Raw genomic sequence first — 17,449 nt, forward strand, 5'->3', positions numbered from 1 at the left:
ATAGCCCAAACTTCATTCCTGAGATTTAGACTACTGTCTATCAAATTCTATGTTGACAGTTTATATTGAGCATCTCAAAGTCAATAAACACCAAACAATTAATCATTTCCCTCTATAAATTAACCATCTCCTCTATTCTCTTATCTCAGTGGCTGGAATCATCCACCCAGGCTTGAAAACAGAAATCATCCATGATTGCCCTTATTCCCTTATTCCCCAAAGCCAATCATGAAGTATTGCTAACAAGGGCCTAAATATTTCTCAAATAAATATCTTCACTTTTCATTACTAATGCTACTCCCAATTACTAATGCTACTCCCATTACTTCATTACTAATGCTACTCCCTCATTATCGTTTTCTCAGATTTTAACAGCTGTCTACCTAGTTTATATACTTGCCTCCAGATTTATCCATCACAAATCCAGCCTCCATACATCAGTAAAAGTGATATACCTAAAATACAAATCCAATGGTGTCACTCTTTTATTTAAAATTTTCATTGGCTTTTTATCATGTAGAGTGAAGTACAAGTTTCATAAAATGATACATAGGGCTCCATATTCTAGATTACCATTAGCCAGTCCTTGAAAAAGTAGAGTTTACAGATTCTAGTTCCTCAATGATCTAGGCCAGCAGATAGGTCCACAGGCCTGTCAAATAAAAGGTGATGGTAGGTCCCAAAACTCCTTTCACAGGGTCCACAAGATCAACATTATTTTCAAAATAATAAGACATCATCTGCCTTTTTTGTTATGTTGACATTGATACTATGATGCAAAAGGAACAGTGGGTAAACTACTGGTACACTGCTAGTATCTTATCTCTAAACAAAGCAGTAGTATTAAAATTTACTAATAATTGTATTCTTTACTACTCTATACTCAAAGAAAAAAATGTAATGAAACAGTAAGATTACTAATTTTTTTATATTTTGACCTTTCAGACCTTGATGTTTTAAATATTCATTGATAAAATGAGAAGTATACATGAAGCACTTCTACTGCATACCAAAACATGATGGTTGTCTCAAGGAAAAGCACCTCTCAAAACTTTTTTTTTTTAATTGCATTTTAGGTTTTGGGGTACATGTGAAGAACATGCAAGATTGTTGCATAGGTGCATACGTGGCAGTGTGATTTGCTGCCTTCCTCCCCTTCACCTATATCTGGCATTTCTCCCTATGCTATCTCTCCCCCCACCCCCTGCTGTCCCTCCCCTATTTCCCCCCAACAGACCCCAGTGTGTAGTGCTCCCCTCCCTGTGTCCTTGTGTTCTCATTGTTCAACACCCGCCTGTGAGTGAGAACATGCGGTGTTTGATTTTGTGTTCTTGTGTCAGTTTGCTGAGAATGATGGTTTCCAGGTTCATCCATGTCCCTACAAAGGACGTGAACTCATCGTTTTTGATGGCTGCATAATATTCCATGGTGTATATGTGCCACATTTTCCCTGTCCAGTCTATCATCGATGGGCATTTGGGTTGGTTCCAGGTCTTTGCTATTGTAAACTGTGCTGCAATGAACATTCGTGTGCATGTGTCCTTATAGTAGAATGATTTATAATCCTTTGGATATATACCCAGTAATGGGATTGCTGGGTCAAATGGAATTTTTATTTCTAGGTTCTTGAGGAATCGCCACACCATCTCACGCCAGTTAGAATGGCGATCATTAAAAAATTTGGAGACAGATGCTGGAGAGGATGTGGAGAAATAGGAACACTTTTACACTGTTGCTGGGAGTGTAAATTAGTTCAAAACTTAAATGAAGTGACTGCTCACTTCAAGAAAAGCAACCAACAATGTTTGCTATCAATGATAAAATCTCAGCTTTCAAGCTAATATAAGAACTTTGGAACACTTGTGATCTTGACAGCTTTACTCCTTTCTGTGAGACTGGAGGCAATATTAACAAATGTGATCTGCTGATACTATGCTGTGAAATATGCTAACATTTGGAAAATCTGCATAACTCAGTGAGCCCATATTTTCTCAATAACAAACACATGATCTTACAAAATTACATATGGTAAAAAAAAAAATCCATCAATGTACAAGACTGAATGTAATAGAGTGTGAAAACCTCATTAATCCGGTTTCACATTCCACCTTACAACTCCCTTTAGGAAACTACTACTTGTTAGTTTTAGCGTAGTAATAAAGAAGAATATCTAGAATTACCTGAGAAGACTATTACAATATTCCTTTATTTTCCAACTACATATTTATATAAGGCTGGATTGTCTTCATTGCTTCAACCAAAATAACATATTACAACAGATATGACAATGCTGCAGCTTTCCATTAAGACATCAGAGATTTATAAAAATGTAAAAGAATGTTGCTCTTTTAATATTTTGTTTTGTAGTTATTTCTCAAAAAATTGCTATTTATGTAGCATATGATAGGAAATAAATTAATATTTGAAAATGTTTTATTTCTAATGATTCAAATAATTCAAATAATTTATATTTTATATATAATTTATATTAAGATATATGAATACATTAAAATATATTCATATATATTATTGTATGTTTACATTTTAAAAAGCTCTTGTGCCAAATAATTTGTAAGGTTATAAAGAAAGCATGAGACAAAAAGTTACAGGACCTTTGGAGTAAGTGAGCCTGTAGTTTTAACTCTGTACATTTTGTACTGTGTACGTTTTGCTAATCATGCTCAGGACTATTAAGCTAAGTCTCTTGGCACTTTAGAACATGTCTGTTATTTATCATTTGCCCAAATGCCTAATCCAAAAACATGAATTACTTGAATATTTTACACTTAGCAACTAACCTATTAAACTTGGATATCTAAATTATATTAAAAAGTTGATGTTCAAGATAGCACAGAGCTCCTTCAAATAAAATACCATTTTAAATGCTTAGTATGATTAGAAACAAGTTTAAATTCTGACTGCAAACATTTCCTAACAATTGCTGTCTTATTAGGTATAATATATAGGCAGTATATTTAGCTCTCAAAGAGACTTAGCAACCAAATGTCAAGATTTTGCATTCATTATTGTTAACTTGCATGTCACTTCCCTAGCCTTTGAATTAACTAAAACAAGCAGGAAAAAATATGCTTTGCTCAGTTCTTTTAGGTCTACAGAGATGCTACAGAATGCAAAGAAAAAGAACTGGTTAACCTAACTTCAATTAAACAAAGTAAACAAAAAAAGTTATAACTTTCCTCAGAAACTTAACCAATGTAAATTATGAGACATTTTGCTTTTTCACTTACTTTTGCCATACTTTCTCTCCAAGGTGTACACTTTTGTAATGAACAGTGAGATGATCCCTACGACCAAAACATTTTCCACATTCTTCACACTGATGAGCTTTTTCACCTTAAAATAAAGACCCAAATATTTTGATTATAATATGCGTTTCAGGTTTTTTCCCCAGAAACAAATTACCAAACAATAAGATCATGTGATGTCAAATATAACAGGAAAGTAAAGCCACATTTTATTCTGCACTATTTGCTTTATATTCCTTACTCAAATAACTTTCTTCAAAAATTTATATTTAATTTCATGGATGTGAATCTTTTCCCCACTTAGAAAAGGAATCAATAGACTTTTGCTGTACACTTCAAATCACGCCTTTCAATGTAACAAAGCAAGATAAATGAAACTACTTAAAAAATCAGGAATTTTAAATATGTATATCTGGATATCAAACACCTCAAATGGATATACATTAAGATAAGGCTGTCTTACTGTTTATAAAAAGGACCCAAACATTTTCAGATCTTTGTACTTTACTTTTAAAAGAGTTTTCATTTGTGAGGATTTCTTATGTTTTCAATGAGCCAAAATACAAATATAATGAAAAATTCTATATAAGTCCAATTTCTCATCTCTATTCTTACATTTACTTACAAAGGCTTGGTTTTTTTTTTTTTTAAATCACTGTCTCAATACCAGTGTGAAATTAAAGCATGTGGCCTCTAGACTTGTAAATTAAGAATACTCATCCTCAAAATAAAAAAGCATAATTCAAATAAAAAATCATTGGATCTTTAGTATCTCTTAGATGTGGTGATAACAACTGCAACCTACCTCACTATGATCATTTAAGAAAATAATTACTGTCTGTTGCATACTTGATATTCACATTATGTTTATAATAATAATAATAATCACCTGTTCTACTGTGCTCATAGAGATGGCTCTTTCCCATTATTGTGCTCACAGAGTTGGCTCTTTTAGCACTTCCTGAACATCAATCTGAGAGGAAAATATGAAAGAAATCCCCAGAATATAAAAATTATACAGTATAAAGATCTGAAATTGGTCAGGATTATTAAGGTACTCTTTTCCGAAGACAGGGTTTCAAAATTCACTATAATATACACTTTTAACACACAATTTTAATCATTTCCCTTTAACATGTAAGTTTTACCAACTTCTTCTCAAATCCAATCTAAATGAAAAATATTATCATAGCTTCTCCCTTTATGAAAGTGTCAATAGCAATTATTAGACATATCCATGTAATATGCAAAATGCAAATTTTGAGAATTTATTTAAAATTAAACTTTAAACTACACTTTATAGTCACAAAGGGTGACCAAATGATTAAAAGTACAGTGAATATGTCATAAAACTTTGTTCCCTTTGGAGGCTTTTTAAAAAATGTTTTTAGAACCAGAATTACAAAGAGGTGATGTGTGTAAACCAAATTATTACACTTAGCCAACATAAACATATATTATGTTCTTTTCAGGTATTTAAAAAGGATTTTAGAAATAGCATTACAAAATATGGTATACCTGAATGTATTTTTTTGTGCTTTGTAAGGTGATCATGACGGATAAATGTTTTTCCACATTCATCACACTCATATCTTTTATCATCATGATGTACTCGTAAGTGAAGTCTATAAAGAAAAAAAATGAATACCATTAAAACTGATGACACAGAAGGAAAAAGCTCAATAATGAATAAATAATAAATAAACAATGAAAATTGGGCTATCTGCTCAACCACTCACATTATTGGCTTTATTTCTATGACTTTCAGAGTTCTTTTAGTCTTTTACCACCTGACCCCAGGGTCCCTTACTCATCTCTTTCAAGAAAGCATTTCAACATTTGTATATGCTCAAACCACTTCTCAACATTATTCCTTCCCATCATATTAGATCCCAAATCTGCTTCAATGAGTCTATCACATGTCTAAGGTTGTTATCTAGCTGACTGGCCAAGACTGAAAGATATCTAAAGTAGAAATAATCAGAATAGAATTCGAATCAGAAAAATGAAGTAAGTGTACACGTGACTGGGCATATGATGATGATAGCAAATGATACAGTAAATGATAGGGTTTGGCTCTGTGTTCCCATCCAAGTCTCATCTCTAATTGTGATCCCCGCATGTTAAGGGAGGGACCTGATGGCAGGTAACTGGATTATGGCAGCAGTTTCCCCCATGCTGTTCCTGTGAGAGTCAGTGAGTTCTCACAAGATCTGATGGTTTAAAAGTGTTTGGCAATTGCCCCCACTCTCTCTTTCTCCTGTTTCACCTTGGTAAGACATGCCTTGCTTCCCCTTCACCTTCCACCACGAGTTTGAGTTTCCTGAGGCCTCCTCAGCCACCTGTGAGTCAATTAAACCTTTTTTCTTTATAAGTTACCCAGTCTAAGGTATGTCTTTATAGCAGTGTACAAACAGAGTAATACAGCAAATAATTGAGAAGTAATCCTATTCTGGATAACTGTTATCAACCACAAACTGATATTTAAGAATTTTCTATCTTGTGGCTCATGCCTGTAATCCCAGCACTTTGGGAGCCCAAAGTGGGTGGATCACGAGGTCAGGAGATGGAGACCATCCTGGTTAACATGGTGAAACTCCATCTCTACTAAAAATACAAAAAATTAGCTGGTCATTGTGGCAGGTGCCTGTAGTCCCAGCTACTTGGGAGGCTGAGGCAGAGGAATCCCTTGAACCCGGGAGACAGAGGTTGCAGTGAGCTGAGATGATGCCATTGCACTCCAGCCTGGGTGACACAGTGAGACTCTATCGCAAAAAAAAAAAAAAAAAGTATTTTCTATCTTTTACAAGAACTAAACTTTATAAAAATTACATTTTACTGCTTTTCTTCACACCAACAGAACAAAATGGGACTCATTTTATAGTCATCCAAAGACATTACAAAAAGCTTATGTTATTAGGATTAATTTAAGTTGAATTAATTTTTATCTCCAGAGCCTCTATCCCTCTGTGTATCCTAATGAAAGGAATAGCTTTCCTTGCAAATTGCCAAAATCGGTACTGATTTGAACAAAACCAACTGACTATACTACCTCTAAAGGGGAAGCATTCAATTTAAACTTAACACAAGATAAATAATAAATGAAAGTGTACTTATTAAAGCCTTCTGATTAAAATTCTTAAGAATATTTTAATAAAAATTAAGATTGTACATACATTTCAGAAGCAGTTACATGTTATTTATTTAGAAAAAACTTTTCATAAACTGCAAATGTGGTCAACGATTCAACCATAAAAATAAATAAGTTATAATCACTATTAATGCACAGAAGACATTTGAAAATTGTGAATGGGGAGCTTTTAATTTTGCCTTATTTTTATATTAAAATATTCTTTGATAGTAAAGAGTGGAGAAGTACACTGTTTAAATGAATTTTCATTCAAAGAAAAGTAATGAAATAAATATTTAAATAATGCCTTAGTAAAGCCTTCTACAAACTTGGTATGAAAAAATATTTATAATATTTTATACCATAGAATAAAGATAACACAAAGTTTAGTTAAAAAAATCTATGCAGTAAAGTTTTTTGCATAATATTACATATATAAGGACTAAGAAATGTTTCAATTCAACAAACTTAATTAAAGTAATAAAAAAAAGAACTAAAATGGAGATATAATTCTACCTTACTTAATAAAGGGAAAAAATGGTTTTACTTACCTATACGAACTTCCATGACGAAAACTTTGCCCACAAATACTACAAAGGTGAGGCTTTTCTCCACTATGGATTCTCAAATGTTCTTTCAAAGTAGTTCTGTATTAAAATACGTATATCCAAAGATTTTAAAAATGCCAATGTATATAGTAAATAGATTTCCAGAAAACTTACTAGAAAGGTATTCAAGCTAACTGATATTATGGCAATTCTCTCCTCTTTCTCCTACAATATTTTTGTTCTTTACTGTACTAATCTCACTAGTATAGAAACATGCTTGTTATATCTCTCTCTCCTTAAAAACAAAAAAATGCTTTGGCCTTATTTGCCATTGGTTTGCTCAGAGATTTAATTATACAACCTAAGCAGACTTTCAAGAAGTATAATTTTAAAATGCTAATTATAACACTGAATTAAATTGATCTGAATTTTGATAGACAGGGTTTAATATTTAAGTAATCCAGTTTATCAGTACTGTTTCTTCCAAATATGTGCTCAATATTTGTTGAAAAAGTGTTTTAAAACAAAGAAAATGTTGTAGGAATTTCTAACTTCCAGGTGCTGATGTGAAAAAGGAACTTATATATAGAATATAATTATTACTATTCCTAAGTCTTCCCGCCCATTGGCCCTGAATGGGCTCCTGTGAAACCATTACTCCTCAAAGTACATCACTAGCAATTCCTATAGTTCTAACCTTCAAAGCTTCCCCACATATCTAAAGTGCTGAGTAATAATGGACAAAGTTATTTTAGGGAGAACCTTTGCAGGCTTTTAGCTATCACTACTACAGTCATGTACTGCATAATGACATTTCAATCAATGACAGACCATATAAACCAATGTTGTCCCATGAGATTACAGTGGAGCTACACAATTCCTATAACCTACTGGGACAAGATGTGCAGGTGATACTGATGATCCTGACCTTGTGTAGGCCTAGGCTAATGTTTGTGTTTGTGCCTTTTGTTTTTAACAACAACAACAACAAAAAGTTTAACATGTAAAACAAACAAAAAATTTGAAAATAGAAAAAAGCTCATAGAAAATAAAATATCTTTATGCAGCTGTACAATGTGTGTTTTAAGCTGTTACTATAAAAGAGTCAGAAGGGCCGGGCGCGGTGGCTCACGCCTGTAATCCCAGCACTTTGGGAGGCCGAGGCGGGTAGATCATGAGGTCAAGAGATCGAGACCATCCTGGTCAACATGGTGAAACCCCATCTCTACTAAAGATACAAAAAATTAGCTGGGCATGGTGGCACGTGCCTGTAATCCCAGCTACTCAGGAGGCTGAGGCAGGAGAATTGCCTGAACCCAGGAGGCGGAGGTTGCGGTGAGCTGAGATCACGCCATTGCACTCCAGCCTGGGTAACAAGAGCGAAACTCCGTCTCAAAAAAAAAAAAAAAAAAGAGTCAGAAAGTTGAAAAAAATCAAAAGTTTATAAAATAAAAATGTTACAGTAACCTGCTGTTAGTGAGGAAAAATTTTTAAAATAAATTCAGTGAAACGTAAATGTACAGTGTTTATAAAGTCTACATTAGTGTACAATAATGCCCTAGGCCTTCACATTCACTCACCGATCAATCACTGACTCACCCAGAGAAACTTCTAGTCCTGCAAGCTCCACTCATGATAGGTAACCTACACAAATATATATACTCTTTTATCTTTTATACCATATTTTACTGTACTTTTTCTATGCTTAAATATGTTTAGATATAGCAATACTTACCACTGTTACAATTATCTACAGTATTCAGTACAGTAACATGTGATACGGGTTCGTAGCCTGGGAACAATAGGCTGGCTAAACCACGTAGCCTACATGTGTAGTAGGTTATGCCATCTAGGTTTGCATAAATACACTCTATATTTGCATGATGACAAAACTGCTTAACAATGTATTTCTCTGAACATAGCCCTATCATTAAGAGACACATGACTATACTGGGTTTTTACTTCAATCCCATACCTAGTAAGTTTAAAAGATGAATCTGAAATAAAAGTAGAGTTTTGCCAGTAGATGGTGCTCTTCTACAAGGCCCACCAACCTGACAGTCTGTAGCTACACTCAGCTTTGAGGAAAATATCCCTAAAAATATTTGCAGATCCCTACCTATTAAATAGTTGTAGTGAAACATGGCAAGGTTATCTTTGGGTTACTTGTTTTGCCTTGTTTGCTTTTTGTTTTTACAGAAAGATATTTAAGGGGAAAAATGAATGTATAATATATAATAAACTTTATAATTTGTCAATGTGTAAATGTTTTCATATAGTATACTTATTTTCCTATTTTACTGTAATATCTGCTATTTTAAGAAAATGGCATTTCTATTTTTTTAATTACAAAACTTTTATATACTGAAGAGTGTAAAAAATTTATAAGTACTGTTTAAAGAATGGTAAACACTTATATACAGAATAAGAACATTACTAGTACCTTAGAATGTCTCCCCCTACTCCTCCCTGATCTCATCCTCCTTACCACCCCTCCTCAGAATTATATATAATAGATTTCCAGAAAACTTACTAGAAAGGTATTCAAGCTAACTGGTATTATGGCAATTCTCTCCTTTTTCTCCTACAATATTTTTGTTCTTTACTGTACTATTCTCACTAGTATATAGATATGCTTGTTATATCTCTCTCCCCACATAGCCTACATAGCCTACATGTGTAGTGGGCTATACTATCTAGGTTTGCATAAGTATACTCCATATTTGCATGATAAGAATAAAAAACTAAACAAGATATCATATGCTTTTGAAAAACTGCATAACAAGCACGAACCTAACAATATTGCCACTATTGGATAAAGGGCCCAGAAGACAGCGTGAACAGGAACTCCAGGTCAGAGTCTAGCTCCTTTGGCATGTCAGTAATTAAAGTGATGAGAAATACTGGAAAACAAAGGGTTCACCATAGTTGGAGTATCTGGCAGAGCTAGAATAGACCAGAATAGAATACTGAAAGTCTGGCAGAAATAGAGTCAAAGTAAGTAGGCTGCTCTATATATTTTCCTTCTAAGCTTACCGTGACCTACCTCTAATTCTCATGGATAGCTCAAAAAAGGAAATTTCTGTGAAATGAGTATCCTCAGTTAAATCAAGCAAAAGGACCTAAAGATAAGAGTAGGAGGTGGGTGTGGTGGCTTACGCCTGTAATCCCAGCCCTTTGGGAGGCTGAGCTGAGTGGATCACCTGAGGTCGGGAGTTTGAGACCAGCCTGACCAACATGGAGAAACCTCACCTCTACTAAAACCACAAAATTAGCTGGACATGGCGGCACATGCCTGTAATCCCAGCTCCTCGGGAGGCTGAAGCTGGAGAATCACTTGAGCTTGGGAGGCGGAGGTTGCGGTGAGCTGAGGTCACGCCCCATTGCACTCCAGACTGGGCAACAAGAGCAAAACTCCGTCTCAAAAAAAAAAAAAAAGAGTAGGAACCTCATTAGCACACAGAGGTACTAGACAGAGGAATAGTACAGATAAAAGAAACATGCTAGCAGGGATGGTGGCAATAATCTCCACCATGCTTTGGGTCATACTACTAACAGTATGGTCTACCCATTACACATGCTACACACCAGTATGTCAATACTGGGATCTTCTTTCACCATCCTCCTGTGTTCTCTCTTTGCTTCTCTCCCATGTTACAACTATTTCCTATAGCCCTTGTCTTCCTCTTTATAAGTTTATTTCCTCATTTTGATGGAGCACACCCTTCAGTAGTTTTATGAGAAAAAATACATTAAAGGCTTATTTTTTGACACTATGAAAATATCTTTATTCTATCTTGAGATTTGATTGGTTAGTTTGACTGAGAACAGAGTTCAAGTTTGGATATTATTTTCGTTCAGAATTTTAAAGGCACTACTTTATGATCCAACTTCTACTGTTGATGTTGTTAGTAGTCCAAGTAGTGTTAATCAATGTGTGTGACTTTTCTCCCTCTCTAAAAGCATAGAAAAGTTTCCCTTTGTTCCCTATGTCTGAAATATCATAGTGATGTACCTTGGTATATATCTATTTGCATCTAAGCATATATGATGTGTCATTTAGTTCTGGAAATCACCTTGAATTATTTCAATGGTGATTTTCCCCCTCTATTTTCTCTGTTCTTTCTTTCTAAAACTCCTATTATTCAGATGCTAGACTTGCCTGGTCCTCTACTGTTCTAATCATTGGTTTATATTTCTGGTTTTTGCTCTCCTTTTTGGCCTTTAACCCTTCCATTAAGGTCTATACTTTGGCCATGATGCCTTGAATTTCCAGGAGCTCCAAATTATTCCTTGAGTATTCCTTTTATATATCATTCTATTCTCATTTAATGGATTTGATATCTTCAACTGGGGCAAAAAAGTAGTAACTGTTTACTTCTAAAATTTTCTTCTTCCTTAATAATCTGTTTCCTTAAAGTTTTTTTTTTCCGTTTATCTGTGTTCGAATCTATTTTCTATGTTAAAGGTTTTCCTCTTACGTATAGTAATCCTTGACTATCTGCTTTTGATTAAATATGACAGGCTAAAAAGTGACTGAGAAGGGCAAAGGACATGGGGGGTCTTGATGACTCAGTCTTCACTGTAGGTGATCTGGGTGTACCATTTGTTAGGGAATCTATCTGCCCTTAGGTTGCTCAGATATTCAGGCAACAGATTAGAGGTCCTAAAAATCTGAGCAACCTAAGGGCAAATATATTCCCTATCAAGTGGTACACCAAAAAGCCAAGATATTTGCAGAGAGAAGGCCTGAGGATCACTGCTTTCAGCATGCAGAATATATCCTGTCATGTAGCTACGTGGTATACTTCAGTCTAGCAACACTCTGTTGGGAGAGGGACAGGTGTCTAGTAGCAATGGCATGAGCAGATGGTGGAAGAGAATCCAGTGATATTACTCCTAAAACTTCTGAAGTTTTTAATCTAGTGCTCCTTGTCTGCCTCTCCTTCGACCCAGTTCTGAGGTACCTAATACTACCAGTATTAGGTGATTAGGTGATATATACATTCTGTGATGTAAACTACATTCTCATATTTCTCCATTTCCACTTTGGGGTTTGTCTCTCTTGGATCTGCTAAGTCAATTACCACTGATCCATCTGTTTTATAGCTCCCAAACCCGTGTCATTCTTGTTACATTTCTGTTCTCCCTATCTTTGCAGCTTACTCTTTTTAAAAAACAAACAAAAACTCTTAATCTAGTTTACTGGGGTTTCAGAAATAAATAAAATATGTACATTAAATCATCCATCTAAAACCTGCAAATCTTGACTCCATATCATCTTCCATAACATTCGTGTAATTCCTTTTTTCCTTGTATTTCAAACTAAAGCACAATTCATGCATTTTATGTCTTATGTTACCCTTACACTTATAAATCATACTCATTATTTCTACATAACAGCACTAGGATTTTTCTGGGTATGTAGATAATTCTTCACCTTTCTCGTACTGATTTTCCACAGATAAAGCAAGTCCATTTTCTCTTTCCACCATGAGTACATTCTATGTGACGTTTCAAATTTCCAGTGTCGTTAAACTGGCGACCACATATATCACATGGAAAAGGACCTAAAAAGGAAAAAATAGTGTGCATTAAAAATTTTTTTTTTTTTTTTTTTGAGACAGAGTTTCGCTCTTGTTACCCAGGCTGGAGTGCAATGGCGCGATCTCGGCTCACCGCAACCTCCGCCTCCTGGGTTCAGGCAATTCTCCTGCCTCAGCCTCCTGAGTAGCTGGGATTACAGGCACGCGCCACCGTGCCCAGCTAATTTTTTGTATTTTTAGTAGAGACGGGGTTTCACCGTGTTGACCAGGATGGTCTCAATCTCTTGACCTCGTGATCCACCCGCCTCGGCCTCCCAAAGTGCTGGGATTACAGGCTTGAGCCACCGCGCCCGGCCGCATTTAAAGTTTAAAGAGTAGATACCAAGTTAAATTTAATAGGCATGATGTAAGTTCATGCCTGTCCTGTTGGTGCATATGTCATAATACACTGCAATTTCTCCTCTAGGTTGTTTATTCTTAGAATAACATTTCCATATTCCTACAACCAAGTATAGGTTGTAGACATAGAATAAATGTTGAACAAACTAATAAGTTAATGAACTGAAATGTCCAATTCCTGGTTTGAAATCACACTGGAACAAAGTAGAAAAGGCTGCATACTAAAGTTTTGGGGAAAGTGGGTAATAAAAATCTTTGGAAGAATGAATGGAGGACTTAAGAGAGTTTATAGCTTGTAAATATTTCTGTTTGGTGGTACAAAATTAAGCCCAAACCTTTCATAGTAATATAGACATTAGCTGGATTTTGAATTTCACTTTGATTTTACCGAACAAACAACTAGAGACAAGACAGTGTTCTACTGACTGACAAAATATAAGAAAGACAAAGAATGCGTAAAAAGGAAGTATAGTAAACATAGCTCAAGGAAGCTATATAATTGCAAGAATATGTCTCAGTATATGGAAGGACAAACTGAAGAAAGAATTCTAATGAATTAATCATAATAGCACAATGGAAAGAAAACAGAATTAAGACGCTGAAATTGAGAAACATACCTATAAGCAAAATTGCTTGGTAGCCACAGTAGCTCTGGGTAAATGTCAATGTGTTTAACACATTAGAAATGAGAGATGATCTCAAAATGTACACTGTATTAAGTATCTTTAATATATTCTCATCTAAAATCTCTAATGTTTCATTTTTTTATGGGATCTAAATATTTTACTCATTTATTAACTCATTCAACAAGTATTTATTATAAAAAATCTCTCCACCTCCTCTGAACCAAAAAAAGGATCTAAGAAATTGAAAAAAGGAAAGTCAGTATTTGCATAGCTGAAAAAAAAGATGAAGTAAATACAAGTGCCAAAATAAGCTTATTATGCAAAATGTGTGCTTGTCAAAGAATGAAATATCTACTAGTACAACTTTTTTATAAAATATGACTATATGTATAGCTGGAGGTTTCAGCAGGGCAAAGGAAGAAATGAAGCATTCTCTCTAATGTTCAGTTACTTATCAGGATTCTTCAAAGAAAATAACAACTACATTTTTTTCCTATACTGGATATCCAGTTTTACATGTAGCTAAACCTATTTGAACAACCTCCTGGGCTCAAGCAATCCTTATACCTCAGCCTCCCATCTTTTATCTATTTATTTTTTTGTACAGACAGCATCTCACGAGGTCACCCAGGCTGGACTCGAACTCCTGGGCTCAAGTGGTCCTCCCACCTCTGTCTCCCAAAGTGCTGGGATTAGAGATGTGAGTCACCATGCCTGGCCAGGATCTGACTTTTAAAAGTCAAACTACAACTTTTACATGTAAATATTCACATATATTAAAAATTCTTCTCCTTTAACTGTTCAGATTGCACTACTTACATATCTTTCCCTCTGATTTAACAGAATATATAATCCTAATGTAGACAGTATGAGTGTTGCTTTGAATACTCTAAAGCAGTAGTTATCAAAGTGTCATATCTAGATCATCTGACCAGCATCACCTAGGAACTTGTACAAAATGCAAATTTTGGGGCCATACTCCAGACCTATCTCAATCAGACACCCTGGGAAGTCCATTTTAATAAGGTCTCTGGTTGCTTATGATATATACCAAATTTCATGAAGCACTTATCTGAAGTACACAGTGATTCAGGGGAATAGATGCATAGAGATGGAATGCAAAAGAAGTTCGCTCTGTCTATATATAATATTGCTTTGAGTATTTTACATATGCCTGTATACATACATATGTATACATATGAATACACACACAAATACAGAAAATACTCATATAATACTGTATTTGATTTGTTTTATTTCTTAAATAATGGCCAAAATGCAAGCTACTACGTCACAAGCCATATTTCTCAACGGTCTTAGAAAGATTGAAAATTATAATACTAGAAATGACAACATATTCAGAGAAAGAGAATGCAAACTATGCCTGGCTCTACATTTAGCACTTATACAGTACTTCATTTAATCCTCACAACAATAACTAAGAAGTAGGCATTAACCTCACTTTAACAAATGAGGAAGCTGGAAGTCTGAAAAGGTGTTCCAGATCACATAGTAAGTGGCTAAGTCAGACTCAGAAAACAAGCCTGGCTAGAAAGTCTTCTACTTCCACTTCTACATCATGCCACACGTATTAAACGTTTTCTTCAAGTAAATGTCAACCTACCCCAGTAAATGTCAACTCTTATTTAAAAATCATACAAAATACCTAATCAGTTGTAAAATATGTGTGTGTACACAGTATTAAAATGTAATGATTTATATACTGGTTAGATTACCTATTACACTGTAATTTAACTTGGCAGAAATAGTATCCCAGATCCTAATACAGAGCTGATCATATAGTTAACAGTTTTTCCATAAATATTTACTATTTTGAATGTTGAATGGTATTTTCCTTGTGTATTTTCTGCCATGAAAATCCGATGGGCTAAACCTTACTGCCTAACATTTCTGGAATAACTCTCATTACTGTTATGCTGCAGCAAGATAAATAATCTCTTAACAAGTCATAAAAATATTTTAGTTCAACCACTTCTAAAGAATTCCCTCTTCAACAACTCTAACAGCTAGTAAGGTAAATTCAGCATATGCTTGTATACTTGTATAATTTCACTGATAGGAAAGTATTATGTAAGACAAGTTACTTTAGTTTGTAAGTTCCAACACTAAAAAAATTGTGATATTTCTCAATGATTTTTCTGCAAGGTGGGACCAAAAAGATTACCTAAAATTTTCATATCAAAAAGAAAGAAGTATACCAATTCTCCAATAAAAGCTACTTTTCCTGGAACAAAACTCTAAAGAAATTTGTCCTGTGAAACGGATTCATGAACATTTCAACTACAGTTTGGTAACTATAAAAACTGTTTCTATATGATGGCTTCTTAGAAGTGCTGAAACTGAATACTATGACAGAACAACCTAGTAAAGGCAATTTGGAGAGAATAAGCTTCAGGTAAATAATCTTCCAGCATATACTGGTCTTATATACTAGACTCACAAAGATTAAGCATCCCTTGTTGCACAATAGTGCCTTGAAAGTATTTGAGGCACAGCTGCTCCATCTTCCTTTCCCAAACAAAATATTTCAAGGACTATCAGATATTTTTCATGTGATATGATTTCAAGACTCTATATCACCAAAATTACCCATCTCTAAAATATATATTTGTCATTATCCATCTTAAATGTGGTATACGGAAATGAATGCAATTTTCCAGATCAATTAAAAAATCAGACTATTATTTCCCTAATTCCGAAAAATACACTTTTATTAATATAGTTTAAAACTACACTGGTTTTTGTAAATCATATCACATTGTTGGTTCATACTGTGTCCAAAAAGCCTCTGCTTTTAAGGTCAGCTGTAAAGTGAGTAGTTTGGATGATAAACTATTTTATAGTTCTTAAAGACTTAACAACTAAAAGATCATTCCTTTAAGTTTACAGCTTTTTCTTAATTAATTTTAACTTAATTCATTTTGACCTACTGTATAGCATACAAATTTTTAAAAGATGTTTATTTTCCAGCAAATTAAATACCTTTGCCAGCTTTATGCCATCTATAAATTTTATAAGCAATGAAGTATATATTTTTATCTAAGATGTTAACCAAAGCAATGAACTGAACATGGAGAGGGCCTCTACTTGTAGTGACCAAATTCATTAATGGAATTAAGTGTCACAAATTTACTAAAGTATACTGCCATCTGGACCACAACTCTCCACCTTGGCCATAATCATTGGGAAGGTAATTCATTAAATACTATAAAGAATTCCAAATATACTAAGTTTATTCTAATCCTTGAAAAATTATTTTTTTCCAAAACAAGAATGTCTCATCCTAAGCACCCACAAACCTATCCAACATTAACTATGAATAAATGCACAGTTTATGCCCACTGGCACATTTGCCACCAAAAAAATGAACAACAACAACAAAAAACCCAACACACACACACAAAGAAACACATTTACACATCTCCAGGAACTGTGACATATACAGTACTCCTCTCAACTTATATGACTTTCTTTGCCTAAGCCAATACTCAAAGTTCACCAATAGTAGTTCAATCCCCCAAAATGAAATGTTTAGGTATAAATCTAACAACATAGGTATGAGATCTATATGAGAAAACTACAAAACCCAGTTGAAAGAAATCAAAGAACTAAATAAATGAAGAGACATCCCATGTTCATGGAAAGAAAAGACTCAACTTCACAACTTGATCTATAGACTCAATACAATCCCAATCAAAATCCCAGAAAGTCATTTTGTGGATACCAACAAAATGATTCTAAAGTTACAATGGAAAGGCAAAAAATTCAGAAGTGCCAACACAACACTGAAAGAGAAAATAAGGTTGGAGGGCTAACATCACTTGACTTTAAGACTTACTATAAAGCTACAGTAATCAAGACAGTCTAGTACTGGCAATAATAATAAAGTAGATCAATAGAACAGAATACAGAG

At 34.3% G+C, this 17,449-nt stretch overlaps 1 protein-coding gene across 2 annotated transcripts in view; it reads right to left on the reverse strand.

Moving 5' to 3' along the window:
- Positions 1–17,449, reverse strand: part of ZBTB41 (zinc finger and BTB domain containing 41) — a 57,669-nt gene that overhangs the window by 26,358 nt on the left and 13,862 nt on the right. For both annotated transcript variants that reach the window (XM_012459589.2, XM_064360206.1), the window contains exons 6-9: positions 12,385–12,514; positions 6,948–7,043; positions 4,785–4,891; positions 3,249–3,354 (exon numbers count right to left, since the gene is read on the reverse strand). In XM_012459589.2, the coding sequence (XP_012315012.2) occupies positions 3,249–3,354; positions 4,785–4,891; positions 6,948–7,043; positions 12,385–12,514 (439 nt within the window). The remainder of the gene's footprint in view (positions 1–3,248; positions 3,355–4,784; positions 4,892–6,947; positions 7,044–12,384; positions 12,515–17,449) is intronic.

The sequence above is a fragment of the Aotus nancymaae genome, unplaced genomic scaffold (genome assembly GCF_030222135.1).
Source record: "Aotus nancymaae isolate 86718 unplaced genomic scaffold, 86718_ANA_hifiasm-v0.15.2.pri h1tg000039l, whole genome shotgun sequence".
NCBI lineage: Eukaryota > Metazoa > Chordata > Mammalia > Primates > Aotidae > Aotus > Aotus nancymaae.